The sequence below is a fragment of the Trachinotus anak genome, unplaced genomic scaffold (genome assembly GCF_046630095.1).
Source record: "Trachinotus anak isolate AG129_WGS33_773 ecotype Australia unplaced genomic scaffold, CSIRO_AGI_Tana_v1 ptg000013l, whole genome shotgun sequence".
Classification (NCBI taxonomy): Eukaryota; Metazoa; Chordata; class Actinopteri; order Carangiformes; family Carangidae; genus Trachinotus; species Trachinotus anak.
Window position 1 is genome coordinate 11,175,399 of NW_027273864.1, and position 26,519 is coordinate 11,201,917.

The 26,519-nt window shown below is 39.8% G+C and overlaps 1 protein-coding gene across 4 annotated transcripts in view; it reads right to left on the reverse strand.

The window, feature by feature from the left end:
• The window catches only part of LOC139630539 (MICOS complex subunit mic25a-like), a 51,302-nt gene that overhangs the window by 12,688 nt on the left and 12,095 nt on the right, over nt 1-26,519 (reverse strand). For 2 of the 4 annotated variants that reach the window (XM_071494096.1, XM_071494098.1), the window contains 4 exons: nt 22,139-22,159; nt 17,883-17,966; nt 11,230-11,300; nt 1,339-1,474 (listed from right to left, as the gene is read on the reverse strand). In XM_071494096.1, coding sequence (XP_071350197.1) covers nt 1,339-1,474; nt 11,230-11,300; nt 17,883-17,966; nt 22,139-22,159 — 312 coding nt within the window. The remainder of the gene's footprint in view (nt 1-1,338; nt 1,475-11,229; nt 11,301-17,882; nt 17,967-22,138; nt 22,160-26,519) is intronic. The other 2 variants (XM_071494097.1, XM_071494099.1) reach the window with 1 other exon arrangement.

Sequence of the window (26,519 nt, forward strand, 5' to 3'; positions counted from 1 at the left end):
TTTTTTACCCCCAAAGGGCACCGTCCCACTGGCAAATGGATCTTTTGAACCAGTTTAAAAAGACCGATTGCTTTTATTGTGAGCTTTTGCCTTGCTTTTATCGACTGTTTAAACTGCCAAATTCACCAATTGTTGTTTTGTCTTTTATCTAGTTTGGAGCCATATCAGTGTATTTTGTCACGATAATAATGTGCAAATTGCTCCATTCATTATTGTTTTTTGATGGAGAAATTGGGTAAAATAAGCACTTTGTAGATAAGCGCAGGGTCTGAACACTATTTGCAAAAGCATCAGCAGAAAGCAGAAGGCATTTCAAAGCGCTGAATGCTAAAACTGATTTTAATACACTAATAATGGTGTAATCTTCCTATCAGAAAGTTCCAAAACACAGTGTATGCCTGGTGACTTATAAATCCACTCAATAAGCATGTCTCATTGATTTGGCTTCCTATTTGAAGTGTCAAAGTAACCAACATGCAGATTACAATTCTCAGAAGTTAACTGATTTGGTATAAGGGCTGAAAGGATTATTTGTCTCTTCACCTTTTTGTTCCTCTGTCAGACTCACTGTCAAGCTCCTTCCAGGTCTGACTAATTAACTGTTATCCTTCTGTCTTTAAAAAAAGGCTGCGAGCAAATTTAAAAAATGTATCTTTAAAGGAACGGGAGCTACACCAAGTACTTTGGCCAAGTGTGTCACTCAAAGGGAATGAGCAAGGAGTGATAACAGCAAAAGAAAAAACAAAGGGAGTGGAAAATTGATTGAAAGGAGGGAGGCACAGTGTTACCTCTCACACAAAAACATCCACAGTGATTCCCACAAGTCGAAAATTTAATTGTGGCGGTGGGTGGTGCAGTTTGTGACCAATGTGCATGCAGAGACTTGTGCAGTTTACAGTGGATAGTGTAACCGAGGTAATTTTCTGTGGCTACGATTTACAGATCTCCCCTAAACACTTCAGACTACTGGTGGACGGTGCAATTCACAGATGCTGCTTAAAAAAGCCTCACATGCAGACTACTGATAAATGCTAGCTGGGCAGCTGCGCACAGAGCATGTTCTAGTCCCCACTGCAGCCCAATGTAACATGGACATGTGTGTGGCCAAAAAATAGTTTGAAATAAGACATAATAGTAACATGAATGAAATAAGGTGTTCCAATATAAGATTTACCTAAACTGAAACTAGGCGGCGCTTTATCAGAGCCTATGTATGGGAAACACTGATACATATTACAACAACCTAACGCACCCACAAAAACAAGCATTTACACAAGTATCCTATTCAAAAACACTATTTCCTTCCTCACACACACACAGTACGTAGCTCTCACCTACCTTCTTAGCTTGCTGGACGCAGGTCATGTACTGTTTGGCCAGGCTGGAGCAGTGTAGGGTCTGCTGAGGATTTTCTCTGTAGCACTGAAGCACCTTGGCCTGCAGTTCAATGCACACAGATGCAGTCTGCCGGGGCCTGGAAACAGAGGGTAGAGAGGGAGGTCAGTGCGATTATAACACAGCACTACCGGCCAAAAACACCCGTTATGTGCTCAAATCTCTTGGCTGCACTCATCCTGTTGTACCTTTGTGACAGCTCAATGGATTGTTTGTTTTAACAGAGCCTCATGTTTTGAAAATCAAACAGTAGTTTTGTACCAGGTGTTATTACCAGTTATTCAGTATTGACTAAAAATGTTGTCAGATATTGAGCTATACTTCCTTTAATGTTAAACATTGTAAAGCCGTAAAATAAAAATAAAAAGACTACCACTATGCTATCTCAAGATAACAATAGCTCCTAGTAACTGCAGCTGCAGTTACTACAGTATAAACCTACAGTTTCATTCCCTGCCACCAATGAAAAAGACACTATGGCAGTCTTTGCTTTGAAACAATGCATCAAATAATAATAGGGATAACTACAAAACTACCACACTGAAATTTCAACAACATAAGGTTTGCACGAATAAAAAGAAAAGAACAGACCAGAACTGGCTGCACTAAATCAAGACACAAGGTACAGGTGAGTAAACCTTACTGACTCCTTGAAGTTCAGCTGAGTTGAAATTGCAGCAACAGCAGCACTAACAATTTGTGGTTTGTGTCATTAAAGCTTATGATGAGCAAAAGAAAATAAAACACTTGAGATTGTTTGAGGTTTGTTTTAGCTGCAGTTGGAGTAGCTAAGATAGTTTCCAAGGCTTCAAGGTGCAGCCTGTGGAGACACATGAATTATGCATACACAAAGCAGCTTAGGAGTCAAAGTCAAACTTTCCCTTTTCTTTTTATCTTACTCACACAAACAGTACATGTGTGTAGACAAAAGCACACAATCACATCCACACCCACAAAAACACACAGACACACACACACACACACACACACACACACACACAGACATACACGTAAAGGTAGTGAATGCTAATCCTACACGAGGGTAATCCTTGAGTGCTCTGTTGCTTGTGGTAATTTACCTGCTGTTGTGACAGAGCTCGTAACTTGGAGGATTGGAATATGGATATGTACACACACATGCAAATACATACACACAAAGACAGAGAGACAGAACTTATCATTCACGGTGCTGCATCCTGTACAACATCTCATGTGTACACATAGCCGACTAACAACAGAAAAGAACAACAACAGAAGAAATAGATAAATAAAATAGAATAGAATAAAGTATAAAAGAATAAAAGAATAAACACACATAGTGAACCAGTAGGCTGGGGCTTTCTGTCATTTCTCATTATCTTCATCCACAGTTTGCCCAGTTGTCATGTGATTATAGATGTTCAAATTTCCATTTTTTTTCAGAGCACCTGAAGTCATTCTTATTACCATGTTTCCAAGCTCAAGAATGAACGTTTTGACCTAAAATCTGAGCCAACCTGATGAAAAAGTCGATAAATTGTGACGAAAAATTCCATGACAACTAGCCAAACTCTATCTGTGGATGATGATCATGTGGTATGATTGAAAGCTCAAGAACAGCTACTTAATGGTACTTCATTACCATCAAATCCATTACTTTATGAACAGCTGCTTCCAAGGTCAAGAATTCATTTTAAACCTCAATTATAATAGAATAGAATATAATATAATACAATACAATACAATAGGATCCTGTACATCTGTCTGCTCCCTGTGTAAGACACTATTATCTAAGGCTTTGTTAAGTGCAGACCTTAGTGAAACATTTCAGACAGAAGAGGGGGTGACAAGTCAATTTTTTTTCTAAACATAACTCTACATAAATGTAAATGTATAATGCACATCATGTCTGTTATCCTGCAGTGATATTTCAGGCTGTATACAAGACTGTGCTTCAAAAAGAGCCAGAGTCAAGAGAAGAAAGAGAATTAGTGTTCAGTTTGATGAGAAAGGAGACGCATGGCTTCATCTGACATGATGGCACACACCTTTTTATTTTGGGAGCCTGACCACCTGAGATTCACATATGCAAAAAAAACAAAACACACACACACACACACACACACACACAGCTGAACTCATGCTATCCCTCGAAGCAATTGTGTGCGTGTGTGTGTGTGTATGCGTATGCACAAGATAAACTGTACACATGGAAAACTGTGAGAATTTCTTCTGCACTGGTGTGCGTGTTGTGTAGCCTCAGTATGTGTGCCTATGTGTGCTTGTGCAGTGGAGAGTAGAGCGACAGGATTAAATAAATCACTGACGGAGAGAATATTCATGAAAAGGGAAGCGAATGCAACCAGGGAGGGTGAGAGGGAGGGAGGGAGAGAGAGAGAGAGAGAGAGAGAGAGAGCATGACAGTGACATTAAATGACAAATAACCCTCACAGCTCTCATGGACAAACAGTAACCGACTGTACCTCAGCCACGTCATGTCGTGCCACATCACTTGGTGCTCAGGGTGGCAGATGAATATTAGTTCTCTTTGTGTAATGTTTTACTCACAGTCATTCAGATGGGCCACTGATAAGGTCTATATAGTACACACATGTTAACAAGAGTGGATACACAGAGTTTCAATGATGTTTAAGTAAGCTGAATGCAGTCATCTGAGGTGTTGTCTTAAATTATTAAAATACTTAATAATGTTATGGGATATAGGATTTGGGGCTGGATGCCTCTCATTCAAATTAAAGAGGACACTATGTCCACATCTTTTAAAACAGAGAACACTGAAAAGAAAAATGGTGTTGTTGTGTTAGTTTAAAATCTGTTGGGAAGAGTTTCAATCACATGATTAAAATTATACGACTGGCTGATGTTTGACTTTGCACTCTGACAGCTGGTCGGCATTCTGAATTACTCCCCAAGAGTAGAAGATAACAGCAACAATAGCCCCAAGGTACTAATCCAAGCTCAAGTTAAAAAAAAAAAAAAAAGAAAAAAAAAAAAAACTAATTCTTTTCTCAATTCAACAAGAGAAACTTTCTGATAGCAGGAGTGTTTTAATAATGGAATCTGAAGCAGAAAATTGCCTCTGCTAATCTGCACCAACTGCCTCGTTTGACTGAAATTAAAGGTGAGCTCTTATTAGAAAAACATTAGCCGCCCCAGCTAGTTTGATAGCTAACTTTTGCAGGGAGAAGAAGCAAAACAACACTCCAACTGCTTTTTGCCTGTGACATTTTGCATAACTACGAGCAGAGTTGGGGGAGAATGATTTGGGCTCAAATCGTTAAAGTTTCTCATTATTTTTTTGTCTCACCTTGGCAGTGTGTGGTTTTTATGAAGAGAGCTCAAGTTCTGCGCTACTGCAAAGCGTGACATTGGGGAATAAAGCAATAAGAAGAAAAAGGAAAGATTGTAAAGGCGTAGCATTTTATTATTCTCTGTGTCTAAGTTGGTGTTGTTTGTGTTGGTGTGTGTGCGTGTGTGTGGTGTGTGTGAATGGTTATTAATGTTTGATGACAAGGATTTGGGTTCCTTTAAAGCAGCAGCCATGGCATTGTACTTTTGGTTTTTAATATTACGCTGAGTGGAGGGGAAGAGAAGAGAGGATCAAAGATGTCATGGCTGGGGTGAGATCAAAAGGAATGACAGCGCATGCATCTATGTATTGTTAGAGGCTTTGTAAAGCTTTTATGATAGTGCCGTAAGGATAACACCACAACATTATATTTCAGCAGGCAGAAATCTTACTTTTAGAATCATATGAAATCAGAACTACAGGTTTAGTTCATAAAGCCTGTGAGGGACTGACATAACTCAGTAGCTATGATTACTCTGGTAGTCATAATAATCACTTATCCTACCTGTGCTAAGTGATGCAGCACACTTAAATTCTAAACTCACACGTCACAATATGACAACATCCAAAACCTTCACTAAGTTTAATCTCAACTCCACCAAAACACTTACAAAGTCTCTGTCTCAAATGGGAATAACAATCAAAACCAACTACAAGTTATGGACTGAAGACAGACAGAACTCCGCCCGTATCTTCATACGCTGACAGCTGAAGTGCTGAGGGGAGATAGGAATGCAGGAGAACAATTCGCACTCTGTTAGCCCGGCTGATTGATCCCCACCAAATTCACTTTGTGGGAATATATATAGAGAGAGATGGGAGGGGATAAGGAGAGTGTTTCATTAAAACAGGTGACATGCGGGAACAAGATAAGGTGCACATGTGCACGTGTGTTTGTGTGTGACATCTCATCGCTGATAACTTTTCAATCAGGAGAACTTGCGGTTGGATGACTCACTCCAGTTGTGGGTGACGTGGGGTGGGACATGCTCTTCGGAGCGTTCTGCTGCTATCACTTCCCATCACTAGCCTTTTTATCATCAACAATTCCAATTCCAGTTTTGTATGTGATGTAATTTGAAAGGTGCTTTTTTTTTTAAACAACTTAATTTTTCTTTGAAAAAGTGTTGCTTTCAGATCTATAAAGCACAACAAGTGTTGTGAATTATGTGAGCACATTATTTTGGATATTGCATTACATGTGGTCTGCTGCATGTTACACTGCTTGGCTGAATACATACAGTGTACCAGGTAGACTGCTGCATTTAAATGTTCCTTGTCCTTTATCCCTGTTTGAGGTCATGTTGTCCTTGTAGCATTGGTAGAAAAACAAAACATTACACATTTTCTCCTATAATAACTGATCAGACTGATCCCCTCAGGTCCATTTAGGATTTACATATGGATACATCAGGGCAGATACTGAGCTCTCAATCAAATACAGTAACTTTGTCAATGTAATTATAAAAGTCAGTATCTCCACTATCAGTCACATTCATTCAGTCAATGTGTGCTGCTGAGTCAGTGTTCAAAGCAGTCCCTGGCCTTACCTCGCATAGAGATTAGTTCCACACAGGGCGGTATGCAGAATTTAAATTTTGGAAAAAGGGAGCACTGGTATCGGATTGGAAATTAGTATTAGCAGATTCCCCTGAGTCGAGGTATCAGAGTCAATATCGAGAGAGAAAAAGTCCAGTTTGAGCACTCCTGCTCCCTTTTTACTGTAATGTCAAATAGACAAAATCTGATTCAATTCACTTCATCAAAATAAAGCACAGTGACTTGATGAAAATCTTCTGTTAAGTGCAGCAATGAAAAATGTAAGCCATTAGACAGTCCTGTAAGGAGAGATGTGTCTAAGTCTTCACCTGTCTAACGGCACAGACCAGTAAATCTGACCTGCCTGTGATTGTGATCTTTTGCAGAGGTTTGTGTGTGTGTGTTTCTTTATATTCTTCTTCAGTATCACTTTACAGGCAGTCAAAGAGGCAGAGTGTGTAAGTGACTGCAGCTTTCTGTCTAAATGGTAAGTCTTTGTTGGACCACAGTGCAGACAGGCCCTGTCTCTAGTAATGACTAGCAGTTTGCTACTTTGGGGGGGCACAGAGATCTTCACAGTAAGCTACCTGTCTGTTTCACTAATTGGACACGCTACCCACATACACACAAGAATAGACACACATACAGAATAAAGTAGAAATAACAAACCCACACAAAAGTAGGCTTTTAACCACAAACTGTCAGCATTTACTTCATAGTGAATCCTCACATAGACATCCACCTGAGGTTCACTTAGTTTCTGTCTTTGCCAACACTTTGAGGGTAGCAAGGTTTTTTTAAGAGGATTAATGGATTTTAACATCTTAAGGTAAGCTCAGCTGCAATGTTGTGGGTCTCTTGGGTGAGGTATTTTTGGGGAATATGGGTAGTCTCATACCCTAAGGCAAGGTTAATGGATGAACTCCTCTAAAATACCCCATGTTGTTGGGCAAGGCAAGTAGCAAATGGCACTAGATAATGTTTTACCACTCAGTATGTCTCCACTTGAGGATAATGTTTTGGGGAGTGTGATCTGCCCAGTGTAGGAAAAAAAGAGGCAATGTCCCCTGGAGCTACCATCTTGTTGCCTTGTTATCAACAAAATGCCCTCCTCAGCTGTAAGAGTCAGCTTTTAGCTTTAACTATTGCAAACTATGTGGGCCCTGAAACCACAGGTAGATAATAACAGCCAAAGTGCGAGTACTGTCAGTGTCAATAAACAACTGGAAAAGACTAAAAGGAATCTGTAGTGGTTGAGTCCCTTATAATTTATCCAGATCGCTGTGCCTGATTTCCATCTCCCTAAATGGGGTTATGGGGCTATGTTGTTTTCCTACACTCCTTCCAATGGGAAGTCCAAATCAAATTTTAATCCACACCTTTGTACCTATATGGTCTAGTCCTACACATCAGATGCTTTACATTATACTGCTGCTGACTCTTCTTTTCCATTACTGCCTTGCTCAGTGTCACTCTGTTGCAACTTCATCCTCTGGTTATCTTCATGCAGAAAAGCCATTTGTCAACATATTCTTTTAGTACTGAAAACTCATCACTAGAGCATCAGCATCTTCTCAACCACAGACTGAGGTGATCTTCACACAGTCACAGGAATATTGAAGGGGATCCTAGTCTTGACTCCTGCTCTGCTTATGAGGTACCTATCATTTTGGTATCATAACTTAAGCCTATTCTCTGGCTAGATTTGTGCCTTTATCAGCCAGTGTGCTGGCCTGCAAGTGCAACAATACAAGTACTACAATGAAAACTACCCAGAGGAAGAAAAGGAAAGAATCCAAGGTGGATCGTTTTACCTAAAAGAGAACATTTCTAATTATCGTTTTTTTCAACTGACCTTTTAAGCTCAATTAATTTCCTTTTGTTTGTCATACCCACTAAGAACAAGAAGACAGAAGATAGAAGTTAAATAAAAAAGAGGCTGAGGGCAATGAATAAAGGCACATAAAGTTAAAACCGTGGTCAGAGGAATAAAAAGCAATTGAGAAAGAAAATTCTTGTAGAATTAGGAAAATCAGGCAGCAAGAGAACACAACTGGAGACAGAAACATTTACAAAATCAGACGAAAAAAACATACTGTAGCTCCATAATGTGTTGGACTGTGCTGCAGCCCCCCCACAGCTCCCCCCTCCCTTTAGCAGTGGGTAAATAGAATAATTACTGGGTGGTCAGTGTAGTGTGAAATGACAGTGTGACCACAGCACAATGAAACACTGCCCAAATGCTGACAGAACATGACGAGCACATGACTGCCTGAATACAAAGTGTGCCTGTATGTGTGGCAAAGATAGAAAGTGAAAAGGGAGTGGAAGTTTGTGTGAACGCATCTATGTGTGTGTGCATGCACTAAAAAAATAATGAGCAACACATTATGGCAGGACAAAATGCTATTCCCCTGGCAAACTCGTGCTGAATTGATCTTCTAACCTCTTCCTTGCAGCTGTGGACAACAGCAAATCCTTGCTAATGTAAGCGTTTGGACAAAATTTTGGACTTGAATTAAAGGCTGGTGAATTCAATGGGCCAGGTGCACGAGGATGGCAGTGTCGTGGATGAGGTCACTGCCCATTAGTGCAAAGCTGGCAAAAAGACCATGTGTCTACTCTTTCCTCTTGCTGTTTCTAGGGATGAACTAGACTGACTACGTCATAACAATGGCATTCATACATTTACTTCCATGTTTTACATTTCTATAGAGAGGAGGATGCCATAAAATAAAAGTCCTAGAACAGATTTGAAGGTGACCTTTATATGGTATAGCACCTTAACTTGCTCAGCCTAATGATACAAAGTAACATACTGATGCTACAATGTGTAAAATGACACTGTTTATGACTTTGTACCATTTCCCACCTTGCTATATGTTGCACATTTTCGTTTTAGTAATGTTGAGTTTGAAGGGAATTCAATTATGCCTCCAAATAAACAAACCCTTTAATGAACTGAGCCACTAATTTTCTCTACCTTCATTATCCAATGGAAAGGTCTGAGACTAATCAACTACATGTGTAATATCCATATATAGATCACATGCTGCAAACAAGTTATTTCATCAATCATGATAAGTCCTTTTAGATGTTGTTATTAAAATATCAGTTTAAAATGTACTAATCAAACCATTATTACAATCTGCAGGGAGATTTCTCATTTTACAGTTGTGTTTGTTGTGTTCCAGGTGCATATCATGTCACGAAAAATTCATTTAAATTTCTGCTGACAGTTGAGGGAAAATAGGTGGCTTCTACATTATGATATTTACATGTTTTATGTTGTATGTTATGTTTAATTCTAACTGGAGCTCCAGTTGTAGTAGACATATGAGAGAGGGTAGAAAAGCAAAGGCTTTAAGTGTTAATGAAAACCAAAAGGTGAGGAATGAGCATGTGAGAATAAATAAATAAATAAATAAAAGATCTGGATTAATTAGCCATCTTTCATCAGTTTTGCAATAATCATTGCCATGCACGCAGGCAAAGGGAAAATGAATGGCTTTCTGACTAAATTGGATTCACTGAGCTCTTTGGCTTTGTCTCCTTCCAAAAAGGGGTGAAAATAGGTGTTATAAATGGGCGTAAATTGGCAAGGCCCACACACTGCCAGTGATTCAGTGTTGAATGAAACTGACATGCTTTTTGACAGCAGGTGAGGTCTGAACTCAGCAATCCCAGAGGAGAACCTCTGCTTCTAGCGAAATCCTGCTGATTCTGTTTATCTAACAGCCGAATGGGGCCAAGTTAAAAGGCCAAGTTGGTAGTGGCTACCAGACAAATGAAAAGGTGTATCCTTATTTGAAAAAAGGATGTTAATGTCAAAATCATAATACGCATTGGCTGTGAATATTCCCAATATGCCATGTGAATGCATCCATTTTTATACAAATCCATACATGAAATCTAGCACCTATTCACAGCAGAGAATGTTAATCGTCTTTAGACAATTCAGGTTGTCTCTCTAAGCACTGGAAAGAGCAAAGACGGATAAACATAAAGACAATAATACTGTTACACATTTTGCAATTTTCATTTTTTCTTTGCCATATCTAATTTTCAGATAAAGCCAGAGGAAGAGAAAGAAAGCAGTCGACTTCAACAGAAACAAGAAGGAAACAAAGACAAAATAGGCAGTAAGTGAGATCTGTTAGGCTATTTTAGTGTAATGTTCTCAGAATTAATGAAAAAAGGGAGTTAAACATGTTAAAATGGGTCAAAATATACTTGACAGTTGACAGTCCACCGAACAGTAGTGATACAGATGAAAGTACTGGCCCTCATAATTATTGCATCAGTATCTTTTTTTGTTACAATATGCCTGTTATGACATAATTAGAAGATAAAAGCTCAAAACTATGTTTTTCATATTGCTTGTAAAACCTATTTTAGTAGATTAAAATCCTTAATAAAAAAATGCTAATTTTCTCAAGTATTTTAATCCCTCATGCTGTGACGGTTTTACTGATCATTCATCTGGAGAGGAATATGGTAAACTTTGAGATGCTAATTTGAGAATTTTGTCACAATACTATTATATGGGACACGAAAAGTGATAACAGTAAATTATCGCCTAGCCTCACCACTATGTGTGAAAAACAATGTTTTGACTGTCAAGCAGACACAGGAGGTGTGGCATTCACATTAACAGCAAACTAACATTGCAAAAAGCCTTCACACTCTGCTCATATCTGTATTTGAACAACTGTTGTCTGAACCTTCTGCTTGTTGGAGCTGGTTTGTCTCTGTTATCCAAAGTGCTGAGACTATACTTCAACTAACAGATAATTTACAAGTGTATTGAGGCATTTTTTTTGCCTATGATAGGCTCGTAAAATCATAATAGTACTGAGGTAGTAAGGGAGCAGCAAGGACTATGACTATGCTGAATGGTTCTTTCCGCAGAAAATGGTATTGTAAAGCTCATTCACAGTATTTACCGGATGTGAGCCTCAGCTTTGGTAGCTGCCTGGTTGTACTGTTCAGCCGTCTCCTTGTAGTTGTCAAAGTTCTGCAAGCAAAGAGACAAAGAAAGGTGCAAATAAATTCAGGGGTATTTGGTAATTGTAGAAGTTCCACTTCACTTTATATTTAGAATATAAAGTAGGCTGCTCAGATGTATGCAGCTTGTAATGATATGTGAACTTGTTTCCAGGCTTTAACATTATTCAATTTTCAGATCATATCATTGTCACAATCCTAAAATGAAGTCCCACCAAAAAGGACTTAACAACATGCATATCTACAAAATATTACCACAATTACAACATTTTTCTTAGCTTCAATTCAAGCTCTAATAAGCCAGCAATGATAACCAAAATGTATAAATCACCAACTGAAATGTCACATTCGTTAAATTAGCGACCTTTGAATTTTACAGCACTGCTTACAAATCTGAATGCTGATGGACTGTTGGTACTCCATAATGTTTTATTTTATGCGATACACAGTGGCATTTAAACAGCAATTACTACAGAAATGGAGCTTATGCCTAGAGGGCAAGGTCATATACAGCAAACCTTTACTTTAGTAATCAGTGGTCACAGTGTTAACTACACTGCATCATGGTCTGAGCTGCACACAAGGTGATGCATTGACTTGAAAGAAAACAAGAGAATAAGTAGTTTTATAAAATGTATAAGTTGTGCAGTATTTTGAACCACAGCAATAAGAATGTGTTTAAAGTCATCAGCTCTCTGAGATGAATAATCACCTTCCAGACTTCGCTTCAAAACATATGGAAATATGGAAAACAGTTTGTCTAGAGTGCCCCAAACATAAGGCAAATCTCTATCACCACCCTTTCATACACATTTTATTCACAGTAATCACCACTTTAAACCAATAACTGCGCACATGCTTTAACTTAATTATTCCCTATATTCCCAATAGATGGGGTGATAGGAGAAGAAGATAAAGTGAAGTGACTGTGCAGGGAAAGAGATGGGATCAAACACAAACCTCCTCCACAATCACTTGCTCTTTACTCCTCCAGTGCCCCCTAGTCATTTTCATATCTTGTTATTTCACGTTGATCCACAGACATGCTTTTCCTGATCTGAATGTCTGGTGTTGGAGAAGACTCAAGCAATGTCATAGACATCCTTTTCCTTAATCTTTTGTGCTAGTATTCCCTACAATGTAATAATCTGCTCCTTTATCCTTTCCTTTCCTGTTCGTGTTAGTGAAATAGAAACAGTGAAATAGAAGTTATAGTATCCACCCAGTCCATGTCAGTTTATATCATCATGAAAACTGCTGCAGTTTATTGTTTGTTGTTATATCTGTATGTAACTTTGTTTTTCTCATCCACACTTTGCCATTTTTGGGGAGATTTTTCTGTCTTTGGCACAGGAGGATGACATCCTCCTTCCCAATTCTGCCAACAAAGCTCTGATTGGCTTACTTTCTTTTCCAACTGGTGAAACAGACAATTAACACATCTCTGAAAAAAAATGGAAATGGCTGGAAACAAGCTACAGACAATATATACGAGAGCAGAAATTAATAGTGTAACCATCTACTGTTTACCTTTCTTATCTAAGTTTGTGTACCGTTTTGACTGTCACGGTAAATCACGATGTGCAAATGCCAAACATCCCTAGGTGTAAGGCTTTATCCCTGCCAGTTATGTCTCCTGGCTGTGTTACATTGGATTATCTAGGGAAAGGACTCAGGATTAGACTCCTGTTGCCACTAAGTCTCCCCAATGCCAATGTGTGGACTAGGCTTAAATACCACACCTCGACAAGGGGGTAATGTCTGCAGCTCCAAAGACTGGAGGTCAAGGATACTTCATCCCAGAATCATGTACCTTTGGAATAAAAGTCCTGCTCATTAATGTACTAAGTGTTAAACATTACCAATGAATGCAATATGAAAGTGCAAGACACCAAGCCCTGGATTCGCGGACATTGAGGCGACATTAAGTCTTACTTCTTGTTGGAGGACAGTTAGCTAATACTTTGCCTGGCACCTGGGGAATATGTGGTAAGAAGTTAGCCACATGTTAGCAACTTAGCCTTTAGCCTCAGGTCAAGGGCTCAGTGGGTACACTCAGAGGAAAGCTGAGCTGAAACTTGAAAGTCTGTGGTTGCCTTGTGGGACATCCAGTGTTTGAGCCAAGATAAAAAAAGACTCCACAGGGGTTTAAACCCGTGGGTGCCTCAGATTATGCAGGACATTGAGAGTATGGCACCAGCAAGGGAAGCAGCAATGAGGTGGTTTAAAGGTAAAGTGAACTTCTCTCTGACAATTGATCCTACAAAGGCTCTATCTTGAAGGTTTGGAGGGGTCCGGCAGTAGCTGATATAGAGCCTGGAAGAGGATTAACAAATTAACACATTTTGCAGTGTTGGCATGGTAGAAAGCCAGTGAGGGATCTTCTCTTTTCCAGTCCTGCTCAACCCCTTTACTTGTTTGCACCTTACCAAGGCCAAAAGAAGCTGAAGCAGGGAAGGTTGTACATAAAAAAACTGTTGGTTGAAGTGTGAAAGAAACATTTATTAGCAAAACATCAATTTTCAGCTACAAACTCCCATATAAGGAAAAAATGTCTGCTATGGTTTTAAAATTAACAAGGGATTTTAATATTAGATAGTAGCCTTGCTAACTGATGCTCTACCACATACTGAAGGGCTGCAACACTTTTCAAAACTATTTCAAAACTATTCCTGTAATTTAATGATGCACTGACAACAAATACCAAATTTGTGAAATTGCCAATATTGCTTGAAAACAATGCTTTGCAAATACAAAATGTTGCCTGTGTTGCCAATTCGCACATATTCTCTCTGCCATGAGTCCAACATTAAAACAGAAACTTGTAAATTGTGTGCTTTGGAAAGATTATTGGGAATCTCACAATTTGGAGCTTCTTCTAAATGGGAACCAATTTCATTTTCCCATTCTGGCCAAAGCATCTCGTCTGTGTCTCTCACAGAAAACACACAAATGCAAACTAACAGTCAAACACTCAGTGCTTTTATGCATGGAGACTGAAAACATGGGTAGTTTGATGGTTATGTAGGGGGACATTGTACAAGTACAACTATCATGTCTCTGCTCTTGCTAATAAAACGGGGGAATATGGGGACAATGAGGATAATGAAGGTAGTGTTTGGACTGGCAGGTTCAGCTTATCCTGTTAATTTTGGGGGGCTTCAAGCCTGTGTGTTGTTTTTGTGTGTATCAACATGTTTTCTGTGTCTATTGACAGAACAGACCCCAAGCAACAGCCCCAGCTCAGCTCTCATGACACCAGAGAAGTGGCAGCACTATCACTGGCACACATACTCTGAGCTCTTCCCAGCCATTTGCACCCGTGGGGACAAAGCCCAATGTGAAGAGACAGAAAGGGGAGGATGATAACTCTCAATGGGGGAAAGCAAGGTTTTGGGGGTGTTGGAAAGGCTCATGGAGGGGATTAGTGTGGGTGCACGTGTGCTGTGTGTGTGTGTGTGTGGGTAAGCTTGCATATGTGCAGGTGTGTGACTAAATCTGTGTTTGTATTTGAATGCTTGTGCTCAAATGATCCTTGCATGCACACTCGTCTGAACACCCTCCAGGAGCTGTGGATTGAGATGGGCTGATGTAAGGATTTTGAGGGAGGGGTTGCTTCACGCTCTACACTTGGACGAAGGCAGATTAATTTTTTTTTTTTTTCAGAGGCAGCAGTCAACAAAGGGGAGAAGAGGGGATTAAAAGAGGTGAATTTTAAACTGAGACTTGTTTACAGAGTCACAGGGTATGTTGCCACATGAAGACAGATATACTCCACCTGTACACCGTGCAGAGATTAGAGAGGCTTCCACAAATAAACGAGAGAGAGAGTGGAGGAGAGGAGAGGAGAGGACTGGGAGAGAGGAGACATGGAGAATGTAGTGGTATGTTTGGGTTTGTTTCACTCTTGGGATGTCTTCTACTGCGTGGAAGAAGGGAAATGCTAAATTGTGCAGCGGATTGGTCACTCTATCACAATTACTTCTGAAGTGACAGCAAGAACACAAACCTGTCACAATGACCACAATCATACACACACACACATACACACACGCGCACACACACACACACACACACACACACACACACACACACACACACACACACGTACATACAGGCTGCTTTCTGATTTGTGTCAGTGGTGGACTCAGACAGCATCTGCAGCCTTTAGACAAACACAATAGTCTGTTATCATCATTCATCCCTTCGGCAAACTGGACACCACAGAGAGTGTTTGTGTGTGTTTTCATACAGGTAATCAGCCACACACACACATACGCACATGGTTACACACACAATTATTAGTCTATTAGAAGGGGCTGCTGCTAAGCCAGAGTAAAATGTTGATTCAGGGGAAAATCACACACCAATTACTGGTGGATTCTCCTTCTAATCTGGCTGCTCTTACATTTGGTTTAAATCTCTGCTTCTGATCATCAAGACACCGAAAGAAAACTGCATGTGCACGAGTGCCTGTGTGTCTGTGTCTTGTTCAAAGATCAAGAGAAGATGGTGGTATGGAAAATGCTCTGGCCTCTGAGATTATCTATAGAATAAAAGCACAGACTGGTACTCACACTTTGACAATTGCATTTATCACCTTAAAATCTCTGCTTTGCAATAATACAAAAGGATCTGATACAATATGGGATAGATGGAGAGGGAGGCCCCAATAGAGCTTTCTTCTCATGCTTGGATCGTTATTTATGTGAAAAGTGAGACATATTACTGTTTGAATTTGTGTTTTACATTTATGGTTATGACCTGTGTCAGTCACAATTCAACTTTTAAGTGGCCATTTATTTCAACCTGCCTGGAATTTGCCACAGGTATAAGAGATTGAAAGAAAGAAAGATAAGCAGGGAAAAGCAGAGATGCATGAAAGGAGGCCTGGATGAATGAAGTGCTAGATGGGAAAATGAAGGAAGAGAAGAAGGGAGATGGACGCTGGCTCAGGATAGACTAGTCTGTTTAATGCTCAGTCCATATAGCCTCTTTATCTCTTGCTCTCAGTCCCCCTCTTTCTCACTCCCTCATCCACATGCAGGTCAGCTGCGAGCAAGTGAGGGGTGAAAAAAAGTGATAGAAAAAGGGACTGCAGCGGAAAGCGAAGAAAGATAGAGCATCCCCCGCTCTTCTGCCAATCAGTCTCTTCCGTCAAGCATTGCAGCGTGTGCCGCTTGCTGTATGGTGTGCAAGGGGCTCTTCCATTTAACTTGGCTATGTAAAAGGTTTTCTCAGAGGCCTAAAGGAGGCGAGTGCCAGGGACTAGATAAGGTCCTCAGTCTGCCTGATGGGCCCTGCTGAAGGGAGGGAGAGACGGGGAGAGGGGAGCTGGGGGAGTCAAGTCCCAAAGAGTGTCTACTAAATATTGGAGGGACAGTTGTGGGTGTGAGGAAAAGGGAGTGGGTGGGGAAGGTGGCGTGAAAGCATTTGTGTATGTACCTGTGCCTTTTCACCTCTTCATCATGGTATTGTTAAAAAAGAAATCTAAATATTTGCATTGTATGTCCTCCACATTCAGCATTCTTTGTTCATAAAGTTTCAGTGTGCTTGTAATCGATGTTTTCCTTACAGTTTCATTCCTTCATTTTCTTATCTTGTACCCTGTAATTTCACTCTCCTGCCTCTTGTCCTTTCATTTAGCCATTGTCAATAATTAAGAGCTTAAAGCAGTTTTTCCTGCCCCACAATCATACACCAGTACCAACCTTGCTTCTCACAAATCTTTTAACAAATATAAGTTTACTCATTAAAAAGCAAGCAACATTTATCAAACTGTGCTGGCGGCTTTTAAAGGGTGCAAAATATCAACCGTGCATTAGTGCTCAGAAGAAAGGAACACAGGTCATAATTTCTTAAAAGCCCCCAACAAACTGCTCTTATTCTTTTTTCTATTTTTTGAAAAGCTGAGTTGCTAGCAAAAGGACATAGTGATGAGAAAAGCACAGTACATTTGATTAGGCAACTGAGGCTCTCTGAGAGACCGCGCTGTGAAAACTCTCTTGAGTGCTGGTCCATCAACAGCAAGTCGTGACTCTCATCTGTCTGCTGAAACTTTCAATTCATTTACATTTACATTTAGACAGCGGTATGTGGGTTTGACATTTCCAAGATAGGGAAGAGTGTCTTGTGTCTCAACAAGATTTTACTCTCCAAGGAGACTGAGTAATATGTCACCTTAAGACTTGTTTTGCTGTTCCTGATGTGTGAAGACTTCTTTTCAGTGAAAGCCTACAAGATGTTTTTATCTCATTAGTGAGGTCTCCAGTTTTACATGTCAAAATTTTTAAGTGCTAGTGTCTCGCTCTCTAAACCTCCACACAAAAAAACTCCAAAGAAAAAGATGAAAATAAAGATGCACAGTCAAACTGATTTCCATAAACTAATGTCAGTTCATCTATGATTTCATACAGTATGGTCTCGCTTTTCAAAACCTTTTTTTTTTTTTTTTTTTTTCTTTTTAATTGAACATCTTGGAATGTAATTAATGCAAGCATTTAAGGATGCATGTTTATATGTGAAGCCTTTCAGATGAGCTCCACTCCTTTTGATGGTATGAATGTTTATAAGATGGAGAAACATTCCTTACCTTTTTCTCCAGTATTTCTAGTTGCTCTTTATAGAAGCTGGAGATGCTGGCCAGTTCTTTCTCTTTGTTCTCCAGTTGTTTGGCCTGAAGGAGGAGAAGAAGAAAAAGAAAAAAAGGTAAAAAAAAAAAATCAATTTTCTAAAAAAGGCAGAATATGAAGAAGTAGTAATAATAAGCTGTAGAGGTCCTTTATACTGACACCTTTACTACACTAACATGACCTGTGCAGGCCTGTATAAATACTCAACTTCTACTTCCTGGAAAATAAGGAAGAGCAGGAAATCAATTCATGATCCATGTAATAATTAAAGATTTTGTTGACTTAGTTACTAAGTGGGTAAAATAATGCTAAAGGTAATGGGATAAAGTATTCTGCGCACAGGGGAAACCTGCCAGAGATAAATGTTGAGAAGAGAAGAAAGTAGGCAATCTTTCACTGCCCAACAGATGCAGAAAACATGACTATAACTGTGGTTTCTGATAAACTGAAAAATATCACCTCAAAGACAAAACTAAGAACACATATCTCACCTATGATATGAAATATAATTGAAAGCATCAGTCATATTCCATAAAAAAAACATTAAAAAAGGAAAATGACAAATGAAAAAAAAAAAGATGTCAAATCACTATACTTGACAACACACTCAAAACTACAAATCAGAACTTCATAGAGATTACTTGAACAGTTTCCGCTACTGTGCAATAATGATGTAAGCATGTAACTAAGCAACTGTATCAGCTGATGCACTACTAACTAAATTACATAAGTGATACTTCTTTTCTGCAGCAGACAAAACATGAAACATTTCCCTATATCAACTGATGAACAGCACAAACAATTTGGGAAACCATGGTAAAAATTATTATACCTCCCGAAATGTGAGGTTTTAGTGTCAATTTGCAAGTTTTTTTATGCATGATGCTTGATGGAAATCTATGACACTGTACATGAAAAGGACATCACATCTACACCTCAAAGTAAAACACAAAAGAATAGCTATTTAATAGGGGCCTATCTACTGCAACAGAACTTACAAAACTACTGAGGTGGCATGTGACTGGCACAGCGGCGGCAGGGGCAGACATGGTGATGCTGGCATTGTGATGAGGTGAAATATTTTAATATGCCCGTTGAGCCAAGCTTGGACAGGCAGCAAGATGGCAGATTGGCTGTAGGCAGACCCATAGTTTGGGCCATGGCGTAGCATCATGCAAGCAGAAGAAGATAGGAGGCAGATGTCAAAAAGATATACTGTGAAAACAAGTTGCCAGTTCAGCTTGAAGTTAGAAATGCACATGCACTAGGGATTTTAAATAAAAGATTCACTTTGAAAAAAATATTCACCAGACGATACAACATGACTTTCATGACGGAGCCACTCTGTTTTAACAGTATGGAGTTCACAGTGTGGCAGCAATATTACACAGTTTCATAAAAAGGAATGAAAAGGGATTCCAAGTGATAAATATTAACTGTAATAAAGCATAACGAGGACCTATGGGAAAAAAGAAAATAAGAAAGAGACAGTCAAAAGAGACGTGTTCAATCCAAATTTAAGACAACACCAATTGCTTTCAGCATCAGTGCAGCTGAATGGCAAGCACACTACAGTACTGTGATCCTTCACCATGCCATCAGCTCTATATTTTCACTCACTGTGCATTACTAATCCATCTCATTTAGATAATCCAATCACAATATTACAGTGAAGATTTACTGTTGGAACATGAAAGCAATAATCAGACATTTCTAGCATGGACAATCAAAGAATCATTTATTTGGCAATAAAGATATGGTGCAGTGTCTTTATATGAAAACACAATATCAAATATTTTTATTTATTTAAATTATATCAAAATTGGCACATATGAACCTACTAGAAGCGAAATGAGTGGCAGTGAGCTGGATTAAACTGATACTCTAAAAAACTTGCGGCTTGGTTAGTGTTTGCATGCATCTGTTAGAGGTTTGGTCATGGTGTGGAGAGTGTGCAGTAGATAAAGAAGGACCTCAACACTGAACAGCTACACAATCTGAATAACATATAATGGCTGAAATGCATAAAAGGATAGATAATATGCACACAGACTGGTGAAAGTCTCTCTAAAATGCACATATTTGAGCTGTATAGGTTTACAATTGTGTGTCTGGGAATTAAAATATGTGGTAGGGCACTTATGAACACACACTGTTTCTAACCAATAAGGGTAATGAGGGAAGCTGTACTACAGCAGTACGAATATGATATGGTGTATGAACAAAATGATGCTGTGAGGCAGCACAAGTCAGCATTGGGGCATAGATTTATATAGCGCTGATATATGTAATATGTATGGTGTGCATGTATGTACAACCAGTTGCACACACAGACACACCCAAATTGTGTCATGGTGTAATAATGACTGATTGCTGTACCCAAGTTGTGCATTAGTAGATGTGATATAGATCTGATGGGGCAACAGCATCTTCTCTGGCTGATCCACTGATCTTCTGTGCTCTCAGATGATATTGTAGATACAGGTGTACACACACACACACACACACACACACACACACATACACACTGACATTACATGTCTTGTAATCCAATATAATCTTATCCTAATTTAAAAGGCACATGCATCCCCAAAGAGCACATCTGCAAATCCCTATACTGTGCTTACTGCACTTTTTCCTCTAAACAGCAGCTGTTTGATGTTGAAGAACAGTGAGTACGGTGCATCCAGAAATTATTCTCATATTCATGTTTCAGTCTTATACTAAAAACTGAAATATCACATTGACATAAGTATTCAGACACTTTGCTATGAAATTCAGCTCAGGTTTCTCCCATTTCTCTTGATCAGTTTTGACACGTTGGTTGGAGTCCTTATACCTTATAAGGACTCTATATAAGGTCTCACAGCTGACAGTGCATATCAGAGCAAAAACCAAGCCATGAGATGGGAAGAACTGTCTGTCAAGAAGCAGATCTGGAAAAGGCTAGAAAAACATGGAAGAAGTGTGGAACAACCAGGACTCTTCCTTGAGCTAATCACCTGACCAAACTCAGTAATTGCGGTAGAAGAGCCTTGGTAAGAGAAATGACCAGTGATCACTCTGGCTGAGAGTGACCATCCAGAGATCCTGTGTGAAGATGGGAGAAACTTCCAGAAGGACAACCATCAGTGCAGCACACAATCAATCTGGGCTTTATGGCAGAGTGGCCTGATGGAAGCTTCTCCTCAGTGAAGGAGACATGAAAGCTCCTAAAGGACTCTCAGACTGTGAGAAACAAGAGACAAGATCTTGTCTAATGAAGTCTGTTTGGCCTCATTTCTAAGCATCATGTCTGGAGGAAACCAGGCACCATGCATCACCTGCCGAATACATCCAATAATGAAGCATGGTCGTGGGGGTGTTTTTCTGTGGCAGGGACAGTGAGACTGGTAAGACTTGAGGGAAAGTACAGTACAGAAATATCCTGAATGAAAACCTGGTCCAGAGCAGTCAGGAGGCTCAGACTGGGCTGAAGGTTCCCCACTTAGCCAAGACAATACAGGAGCGGCTTAGGCACAACTCCGTGAATGTCCTCGAGTGGCCCAGGCAGAGCCCTGATTTGAACCCATTTGAACATGTTTGGAGAGACCTGAAAATGGCTGTCCACTGACAGAGCCTGAGAGGATCTGCAGAGAAGAATGGCAGAAAATCTCCAAATGCAGGTGTGCAAAGCTTGTGGCGCCATACCCAAGAATTCTGGAGGCTTGAATCACTGCCAAAGGTGCTTCAACTAAGTACTGAGGAAAGGGTCTGAATACTTATGTCAATGTGATATTTCAGTTTTTCCTTTCTATTAAATTTGCAAATAAGTCTAAAATTCTGTTTTCGCTTTTTAATTATGGGGAATTGAGTGGAGACCGATGAGGGGAAAATGAATTAAAACGACTTATGCATAACGCTGCAACATAACAAAATGTGAAAAAAACGAAGGGGTCTGAATACTTCCTAAATGCTCTGTTTGTGTGTGTGTAAAATCACCTCTGCCAGCAGCAGAGATGATGTGTAATTTTCTAGCTGAATACCTCCCAAAGTGTTGTTGTGTGGAATGGTGGCGGCTGCACACTCACGGCCTCGCTTTAATGCACAATGAAAACATGACATTTGAATAGAGAAGCGAGAGAGTGAGAGAGAGAAAGGAAGAGGTAGAGAGGAAGAATAACAACAACAAAAAGCTTAAAAAACAGGAGAAACCAGCAATGGTAATGTTGCTTACCCAGACATCCAAATCTGCTGGCTGGGAGAGAGCGAGGGGACAGTGGTTAGCAAGACAGTAGAAGGCATATGGAGGGCACAAGAAGAGATGGTGATGGAGACAGAGAGATGGAGGATCAAAGACGGGTATGATGAGGAGAAAAAAAAGTAGGTGAAGTAAAAATGAATTAAACAGCTGGGAATGAGGCAAAAATTAGAGTGTAAGCAGAGATAACAGTAAAAGAAATAATTGCAAAAGGGAACAAGGAGGGCACAAGGTTAGTACAGTCAGTCACAGAGTAATCGACACCATTATGTACAAGTTGCACATATTAGGCTGAGGACTGCTTGTTAGTTACAAAAACCTCATTTGCCAAATGTTGAGTGTTGTATGGAATATAATTTTAGTCTCGTTTGGTCTCATGATGCATCCAGTGTGTCCAAATATGCATTCAGTGACCAACTGATTCTATACCACAGACTGCATCTTTGCATAAAACCCAACAACAAATGAATTTTGTTTTCTAATCTCTTTTAAGTACATCTTCAGTAGACAATAAAAACCACACACTAATGTTTTAAACCAATAATAATTAAGTATGCTTATTTCAAAGGGGAGTTTTACTACTGTTATAAGTGTTCATTTTTAGCTTGCACATTAATATTTAAAAGGCAGTTATGTTATACAGGTGTGCTTTTATTGCCTATTTTACAGCGGCTCTTAGCGGGACTTGGACAGTCAGGCCTGAGGACTAGCAGCTTACTATGTGTTTCTCATATAATGATTTATAAACCCATAAATGTATGAGTCTTGGATGCAGCCATAAAATGTTACATGACAGCATATTCTAGACTACAATATGTTACATCTATCCAAATCAAATAACATTATGTTAAAGCATTATAACACAGACACACAAGACACCGCATTTGGGTTTGTCTAGCCTTGCCCACTCAAACCAAGTGCTCCCAGTCCAGCTTTAGACACAAAACAGAAAGGGATAGATTAGAGCAGTGGGTGGCTCTAATGTCGCCATGCCTCATAAAGACACCATTCAGTTAAATGAGGTGAATTCACAAAGCCACTTGCTACAGTGTGTGTGTATGTGTGTGTGTGTGTGTGTGTGTTGAGTAATCTATGAAACGGATACAGCCGATGCCATCTGTTTAACCTTCCTGCTCTTCAGTGGTCGGCCCTATACTGAATGCGTGCCTCAGTCTGACTGTGCATGTGTGTGTGTGTGTGGCCTCCCACAGCGTGTTCAAAGGAGTGTGGAGGTCCCATTTCCATAGATGATAGACTTTGGAAGAGAGGTGCAGGGACTTGTTGTGATGCAGATGCAGACAAATACACACCCAAGTAGTTTGGTGCAGTCCATGAGCCATAGCGGACAATGGCATTTCAGGTACATCCACTCATTGTTTTCGTGCTCCCGAGTGACCAGCAGTCAGCAACCTCAGTCTGAACATTAAGAGTCTGGATCAACTGAGCTACCTATGGCTAGCTATGGCCAGGGAAATGTTCCAAACAGACTAAGGCTCATACATTCACCAAGATTACTTCGACAATAAAGCTCCTACATGTATTATCAATCAAGTTAATTATGACCCCTCAGTGAAAATATATGAGATCACAGAGTAACTGAGTTGTAGGTGTCTATAAAAATCACATAACAGGACACCTTCAATGTAGTTCAGGTCGATAGTTTAGGCATATCTCTAAAAAACTGTGCGGATATATCAAACTGTAGGTAACCATAGCAACAGCACCTATCTCTCACTCAACACTTCCAATAAAATTATGAGTGAAACTTATCTAACCACGTATAGTGGACCCAGCAGAGTACTATCATCAATCATGCCAATAATAATCACCACCTACCCACCAAAAATGACCCTCCATTTATCTCACATCATTGTCTAAGATATACAGCAAGGAGCTGCTCTTCCCTGCCTCTAAATCCCCTCCTCCCCAACAGTGACCAACAGTTTCTATAACTTTGCAAAACAGGCAATTTCATATTCACACCCACTTCTCTCTCAAGCTCCCTTTTTTCATTCTTGACAAAATAATTTCTGCCACTTTTCATGTGAACAACTCAGTGCAGCAATATAATTGCCTTCCAGGAAAGATAGTCTGAAAATATGTGCCCTTACCCCCATATTCAAACAATATCACATCTCCGCCCTCTCTCTGAAGGCCGTCTTCTTACTCCACTGAGTGTGGCTGTTCAGAACAACTATAAACACTTTTGATTTCCAACACGGCTGAACCAACTACTTATAATCAAGCGTCAAGAATATCATCCACAAAACTTTGTTACAGGTAAACAGGGGAAATACTTTACCAACATGGTGAATTTACTGATGTCCTTTGTAGATAAACACGCTGATTTTATGGATCGCAATAAATTTGATTATCTATGCTTAGCAGAACTATGTTTGCTGTGGTTGTACCATGAGGGTCACCAGATGCACCAGCTTGGCAACGCTTCATGCTTGATTTAAACTTGAAACCTCAATGGTCTGGCAAGACTGTGTGTGTGTGTGTGTGTGTGTGTGTGTGTGTGTGTGTGTGTGTCTGTGTGGGAGTGAAGCACAAAAACAGAGGCAGAGAATTCGCCATTAAGACTGTGTGTGTGTGTGTGTGTGCGTGCCCATGTGCGTGTGTGTGCGTGTATGTGACAGGATGGGACCTTTTGGTCTACAACACCACCTCACATAGTGAGAAATGCTTCCTTGGAAATCAATTATGTAAATACTGAGTTATGCAAATAGTAAATTTGAATAAATCTATGTATTTGGGGAGAAAAGATTTTGGTGTGGTTTTCTACTTGGAGTCAGGAGAGGAGAGAGAAAGACAGAGATGAGGAGAGAGGGCTAAAATGAGGATTAGGCTGGAGAATGTCACTGGCAGACACAGTTTGTGCAGTCAAACTCCTGATTTGGCTTTTTAATTAGGGAGAAAGAAATGGAGAGAAACAGAGAAAGACAGAAATCCAGACAGAGAGGAGAAAATAGGAGCTAATTCAGTGACAGCTTTCTTCCTGTCCTCCATATCTCTATGGGAATAAGTAAGGTAAGCACATTCATCATGTGTGCCAGTAATAAATGCCACTGGTACAGCTGAGTGCTTTCACCCCAGCTCTTGTTTGGTCGATGCTGATGCTTGGCTGAGACTCCTGAGTGTTTGTGTGGATTTGCCCTCAGAAGCAAACTGAATGATTCACAGCAAGGTGCATACACACATATATACACACACCTGCAATGGCATTTAATAATTCAATATGTTACTCTATCATTTTTAAAAACTTTGATAATGTACAGAATATATATAATACAGTGGGACCCTTCATTAATTACACTGTTGTTCCTTATAACTAGCATATCGTTTATATCTCAGAGGCAAACTTGTGTTCATATTTATATCATCTTTTTCTTAATTGTCCCACATCTCAACATGCAGCATTGCCTGCTCTCTCTCTCACATACATACAGACAAAAGAAGAAATACCTAATAAAGGGCAACACACACTGGACATGCGTGAAGTAACATTTGCACCCACTGTTTTCTACATAAGCCTACACACTGGCACTGCCAGTGCACATCATCACAGGTGGGTGTGCATCCATGTGTCATATGCCACTGTCCTATTTCCCTGCATCATCTTGCACCAACTCTCCAGAAAAGCATTTATTTATTAAATTTGCTCCCTGAACATCCAGGCTACCATACCATTTCTTCTAGCATATGGTGCTATAGGTGTCAGTTGACAGGTGTCAAATGGTGTATGCACAACCCTGGATGACATGTAACTGTCATTTTTATATCTAAAAAAAAATCTAAGTAGAAATCGAATGTCGGGAAAAATTAATGTTACAGGTTTATTCACACATAGACTCAAAATGCACAGCCTCAATAAAGAAAACACTTCAAATACATATGCATGAATCATCACAATAACACCTGTGGGTAATGCACACACCTGCATGTACCCACTACAACACACATAAACTCACACTTAAGTGTGCACACACAGTACAGTAGAAACACCAGAGGCATGAATTGGTTAGTCTAGCTGTTTGCTAATTAAATGTGTGTTCTCCTCACATAGCTGGGGGAGGTTAAATGAATTAACACTTCATCATCAGGCTGCTTTCCCACCACAGACTGTCACAGGGATAGATAGAGAAGAAGACAGACACTAAGGGGAGGATAGAGAGATAGAGATGATGGAGAAAGAGAGGTGTCATCTGAATAAGAGGAATAGGTTCTGTTGAGAAGAGAATTAAAGATGGGGAAAATTAGAGAAAAAAAGGTAGTAGTTAGAGAGAGAGAGAGAGAGAGAGAGAGAGAGAGAGAGAGAGAGAGAGAGAAAGAGAGGGGAGCAACAATAACAACA